At 40.2% G+C, this 5,607-nt stretch overlaps 1 protein-coding gene across 2 annotated transcripts; it reads right to left on the bottom strand.

Annotated features, from left to right (window-relative positions):
• Nucleotides 1-2,859: 2,859 nt before the first annotated feature.
• Nucleotides 2,860-5,577, bottom strand: LOC118428926 (methyltransferase-like 26). 2 transcript variants are annotated; one of them, XM_035839220.1, is made up of 7 exons: nt 5,433-5,577; nt 4,907-5,126; nt 4,284-4,446; nt 3,783-3,842; nt 3,584-3,651; nt 3,132-3,210; nt 2,860-2,940 (listed from the first exon to the last, which is right to left on the bottom strand). In XM_035839220.1, exons 1-7 carry the CDS (start codon nt 5,488-5,490, stop codon nt 2,875-2,877), a joined length of 714 nt encoding a protein of 237 aa, XP_035695113.1. In that variant the 5' UTR covers nt 5,491-5,577; the 3' UTR covers nt 2,860-2,874. The 2 variants fall into 2 exon arrangements, with proteins under 2 accessions (XP_035695113.1, XP_035695114.1); XM_035839221.1 differs by lacking the exon at nt 5,433-5,577 and adding an exon at nt 5,315-5,373.
• Between the last annotated feature and the right edge of the window lie 30 nt (nt 5,578-5,607).

Here is a 5,607-nt window from a genome sequence, read left to right as displayed (position 1 = left end):
GGAAGAGCAAACTCAACTGTACAAATAAATATGAGCCAGGACCAGGATTGATTTTGCAAGTACAAGGAAATGTATCTTTATTGATAAAAAATAACCTCAACATGTATTCTTACCCACACCGTGTGCATACTCCAAGGTTAATATCATGGAATGGTTGTTACTATGATGTACTGTGATTGCTATGATATCTTAATAAAATCCATGTCAATATTGAATGTCTGTTCCTGTACATATACACACCCATTCTCAGTTAACGTGTGCAAATGCTGTCTCAAGAAAATATTGGACTTTCATATTATCAAAATACACATTGACTACGTCTTTGCTAGTTTTTACTGACGTATGAACCCCAGAAATAATGTATGGTATGCTTTTACCGTCACATGTGGTCATGTTTTGATCGTTCAGGGCAGCTTTTTGCATGGAGACAGTCAAAAAACGCCTGTCGCAAATCATATAATCGACCGAACCACCTCATGTTTTTGTTAAAAGATATGTCCACTGGCTTTAATTCCGGTCATTAATTATACTCTGTAATCAGACCAACAAAAACAGGCGAAGGAGTTTGTCCGTCTTGGACTAATATAACTTCTGGGCCCATTTTAAAACTGTCTCCAGTTTTTGAGGTTACCTCCGTTACCGACACAGACAAGGGCAGAAATTACAGAGAAAGAAACAAATTCTGAAACCTTTTTATGCTATTCGGTCGACTAGCATGTATTTTATATCATCAATGATACTTGTGAGGCAGCAAACCCTTGATGATGGAAAAATTGCCACATCTTGTGAGAGTACTGTCTGTGGCCACTTTTAAAGGTTACCTTACGTTACCATGCTCAGTACAAGTTGTAGATGATATAGCCTTACCCTACCTTTCATGTGGAAAGACCATCCCCAGATAGCTACATACCCGCTACATTTTTAATCCAGAGGCGAACTAATAATATATTTTTTATCACTATATCGCAGAATGTTACCTTACGTTACCATGTTACCTTCGTTACCGTTTTACCTTGCAATATACGTCATCGGACATACGGCGATATGTACAAGGTAATCAGGATTAAAGGTCATGGACCAACTCGGAGGTCAGTCTCGTTCTGGATAATGTCCTTGAAAACGCGGTGGTGAGCTGCTTTTGTGCAGTGTGAGTGGGAGAAAGGTGAGATAATATTTAATTAAATATACAATTCAATATTTTGCATCGTCAGACATTTTCAAAGGTAGGGTGGTAATACTGATGTATCAAGGACCAATTACGAAGCCTGTGAGATGTCTTTTAACCCGTAGTTTACTTTAGAACGCTTATAGATGGGTAAACATCCTGGGAAGGACGATAATTAGAAACAGATAGCATTGGTAACGCAGGTAACCACCAGTAACGGAGGTAACCATGCTGTTTAAGTGGGCGTTTTTGTATTGGAAGAAATTCTAGCAAGCAATATTTAACGATCCCACAGACGTTTTGATAACTTCATATCAACATATGTAATATCATTAGGTGTACTATGTTTAAGTCTGCTTTGAATCAGTCAAAAGAGTGAAATATGCTCTAAAACTGAGCCTGTTGATCACCGTGATACCAACGCGCACTTCACGTACATTGGCCTACCGTACATAGTCTCATCATATGTATGAACATATTAGAGTAGGTAAAAAACAGAGCACTAGTTTGTTGCCAACAACATTATGTAGTTGTAAGCAAATGTTACCTTTCTTGGTGTAGTAAATATATTGTTCATTGGACATGACTATAGCAGAGATTCAGTGGACATACAGAAAAAGAAAGAAGGCAAAGGATGGAGAACAGTACAAAGCAAAGAAGGCCTCATGTGTCATGAAACACTACAAACCGGCAGCTTCTTTTAGTTATGAAGCCATCGAGAAAAGTAATGCACAAGCAAGAGAAAAGATTAGAAGGTACAGGGCCCGGAAACAGGCAGCAAAAGTAACCATCAAGGTGGATTTTAAGAAGAGCGAAGCATCAAAGGAGAGTTAACTGAGGTATCCATTTGGGCACATATAGCGTACCTGGCATCATAATCACATTGTATGCCTGCTCTTGACGTAGAGGAATTGACAAATTCCATTTTTTTCTTAAGTGCTCAAGTCGTTGTTACCTACATGTGACTAGTGTGTTACCTTCGTTACCATTATATGCTAGTGGTTATCTAGAACGCATTTGTAAATACATTCCGTCTGTTTTCACCACTGTAAGGTGTAATTTGTACCACTACTTTTCAATACAAGAATAATGAATTATTGTAAAATTTGACTTCACAGCAAGAAAGTCAATGTTGTGCATTTCGTACCTATAGAAATTGGCCACTGTCAGTCTTTAAATATGTGATGATTTTTCTCTAAAACTGAACATGACTGTTGAATGATACTTACCGGTGGACTGATTTGATGGTTCTTGTTGAGAAAAAACAATGAAACGATATCTTGCAATAAATGATTCATGCTGGGAACGTTATCATTGTGTCAAACTACTTTTTTGAGGGCACCCTTTTGAAAGTGACATGGTTAAGTAAAATGTTCAATATTTCAAAAACTAGAAGAGTTGGGACCTTCCCAAAGCTGTCTGATGTAGTCAACAATGTAGGGAACAAATTGGGACCATTGGAAAAACATGGCGAACAACTTCATTTTTGGTCACTTTCTACCTCCAATTGCACACGTTAACTGAGAATGGGTGATACAGTACACTCAATATGTGATCAGAAGTGCTAGTAGCTAGATAAATGAATTAGAAGATACAAGCAGTTTCATTACTTCATTACAACTCCTCAGTATTACATTGGAATGCTAGAGGAACGTGACCAAATCTTGACAAAACTTTCTAAAAGATATCCTTGCTTTTCCATAGATGGATCATCCAGAATCATTTTTTGAGCCCTTCTGAAACACTAAGATCTTGTTGTTTGCTGGCATGTCCACCTGTAAAAATAGGAAAGTCAATTAAAAACTTTGCACAATAACAATTAACAGTGCTTACAAATAAACTTCAGTTCTACACAAAGCTGATATTACATCTAGCAAAAATGATCTCATAGCAGACTGTAACCTTTCTGTCCTAAAACATAACAGAACATATTAGTAGGTATCTAAAAACAATACATGAGCCACACCATTCTTTGAAACTGGAGCCCCTGCTTCTGTGCCACCTCAGTCAGGTAGTCCACATCCCTCAGGCCCCACTCAGGGTTCCTGGAAAGGGAGTGAAATGGGATACAGTTACTTTCTGAAGATCTGATACCAGTTACTTGTTTTTTAACTGCAAACAGTGAAAACAAGAAATGAATACGACAATACGTTTACCTTTTTTTTGGAGGGGGGGTGCTTGAATATATATCAATATATTATTACTGATATTAATACAGTAGAAGCCAGTCAATTTCACAATGGGTTAACGCACACTTCTGCTAACTGCACGGAATCCCAAACCGGTGTGGTCCAGCTGGATAGCTTCGTATTATTGCACCAGCTGGATAATTGCACGAAATATGCTGCCAACAGGCTGTGCAATTAAACGGCTTCTAGTACTGCTAACCAGTGGTTAGGAAAATATGGTACAGCTTACTGTGCCCTGAGGTGTTCATCGAATCTCACATTACTCTCAGGACTGATGACACCATGAATGGAGAAGGGCTGGTGAGGAACAGAAAAAGATAAGATACTGGGAGGGCAGTGCATTGTAAAGGAAAAACCGAAAGATGGCAAGAAATCAAAATATCATTGTCGATACATGTGATACTATTTATTTCTAGAGACATATTTACCCCATAGGCTACAAGTTGTCCATCAGGTTTCAGTAAAACTCCTGCAGCTTCAATCATGCCCTGTAGGAACAATTAGTTACAGTGTAAGTTGTTACATATAACATACATTGAGGCCCTAACACTTAGTAACAGCAACAGAATGCTGTGGTACACATGTCATCCATCTACCACTCATGTTGGACACCTAGAGCTTCATAGGTTTGAGGATCCAATGTGCCTGTGTTAGCGAGACAAAAGCCGCAGAAAGACTCTCTTACTGTATGTCTCTTAGATTTTGCTGATATCTGAGACAGCTACCATGATCAGTGCTACCCAACCTATCAAGTTGGCTCCAGCTTGCTCCTCTGATACATTTGTAGCTTGCTACCAATCAGAGGAGCTAGTACACTAGACTATTAGGATGGATAACAGGCTATTATGGACCTTGACCTGAATATCCAAGGAGGTTATTATTTTCCTTGGAATACTAGTATCTCTGAAAATAAATTTTCAAAGCCTAACCTGTGTGCACCTGATTGGTGATATGTGGATCATGTTGACACACATCATCATGTCACATGACTCGGGCTGGTGCCCCGCCCACTGTTGCCATGGCTGCGAAGTGTCAATCCTCACTGCTGGCCTCACATTTCTCACACCAGTGGCTTTTATGCATGCTGCAATACTGCAGATGAACACAGTACAGGAAAGTGGCTGAATGTTCAAGATGTCTAAGAAAAAGGGGTAACGTTAATCATTCAGCATAGGATTTATGACTGCCCATTTCATAATGCCCTTCAATATAAAAAGTTACATAATAATGTTATTGATCGGTTACGAGTTGTAATGTTTTATGGACATTATTTTAGCCCTTGAGTGGCATCTTGAGTAACTTCCATGGGGGTCAGCACTCAACTTTAATCTTACATCAAAATTCAGGTGGACTGCCTATGTATTATGCTAAAATAATGTTTACTTTCTTTACAAATATATAGGCGACTTTGCCTATCATAGATATAGAAAGAGGCAATGTGGGCCCTCTTCAACACAGTCCAGAGCAGAGAGTAACAAACAGGTAAAAAACTGTGACGTATTAGATAGGATATATAATAACCTCCTTGGGTACTAGTATGCTAATTGCCCACCTGTCCAGACATCTCTGTTCTATGTCGGAGGGCTGCCAGGTAACGTTAGGAAATGCCTGTGAGATATATGCAGCATGTGTCCCTCCCCCTGACGCCACCTCCAGCATGTAGATGGACCGGTCCTGTGGCACCAGCTCCCGCATCACCTCCAGGATGGGTCCCTTGTTCCTGTCAGCAGCTGACACTCGCTTCATTTTGCTCAGGTACCTGAGTCTTTTAGCTAAACAGGAGAAAAGACCTATGATTTCGCTGTCTTGGTGCTGCTTTCACTGCCACGTGGTTTAACAATTATCAACCCCTATTGAACTCAGCAAACTTGCAATTGCAACGCCTTAATGTATATAATAAGCCAGCTTCGTTTTTGAACTCCTTCAGCGCTGTATTTATCCAGGATTGACCTAGCCTGACCCCTTGGTATCTAGCAGCGCTCCTAGCGGTTACGGGATGTGTGGCAGAAATAATCCTCGTAATCATGCAGTCCTGGGCCTGGTCGCACCGCGGCTATCCCGGGCCCGTTTCTTCTCACCTCGCAGATGATTTTGGACTTCGGAGGTAGACGCTACCTGTGGTACTCTTTGAACCATTAACCACGGTCTGTGCCTTTCAAAAAATTAAAACTGTGTCAGGGGCGTTTCATAATGAGGTGCGTCATTCGCCGCGCAGAGCAGACGACATGTGTAATCCACAATGTGCGCTAAACT

The sequence above is a fragment of the Branchiostoma floridae genome, chromosome 13, assembly GCF_000003815.2.
Source record: "Branchiostoma floridae strain S238N-H82 chromosome 13, Bfl_VNyyK, whole genome shotgun sequence".
In the NCBI taxonomy this organism is placed as follows: Eukaryota; Metazoa; Chordata; class Leptocardii; order Amphioxiformes; family Branchiostomatidae; genus Branchiostoma; species Branchiostoma floridae.
The sequence above is the reverse complement of the archived record's forward strand: the minus strand, read 5'-3'. Positions and strand labels throughout refer to the sequence as shown.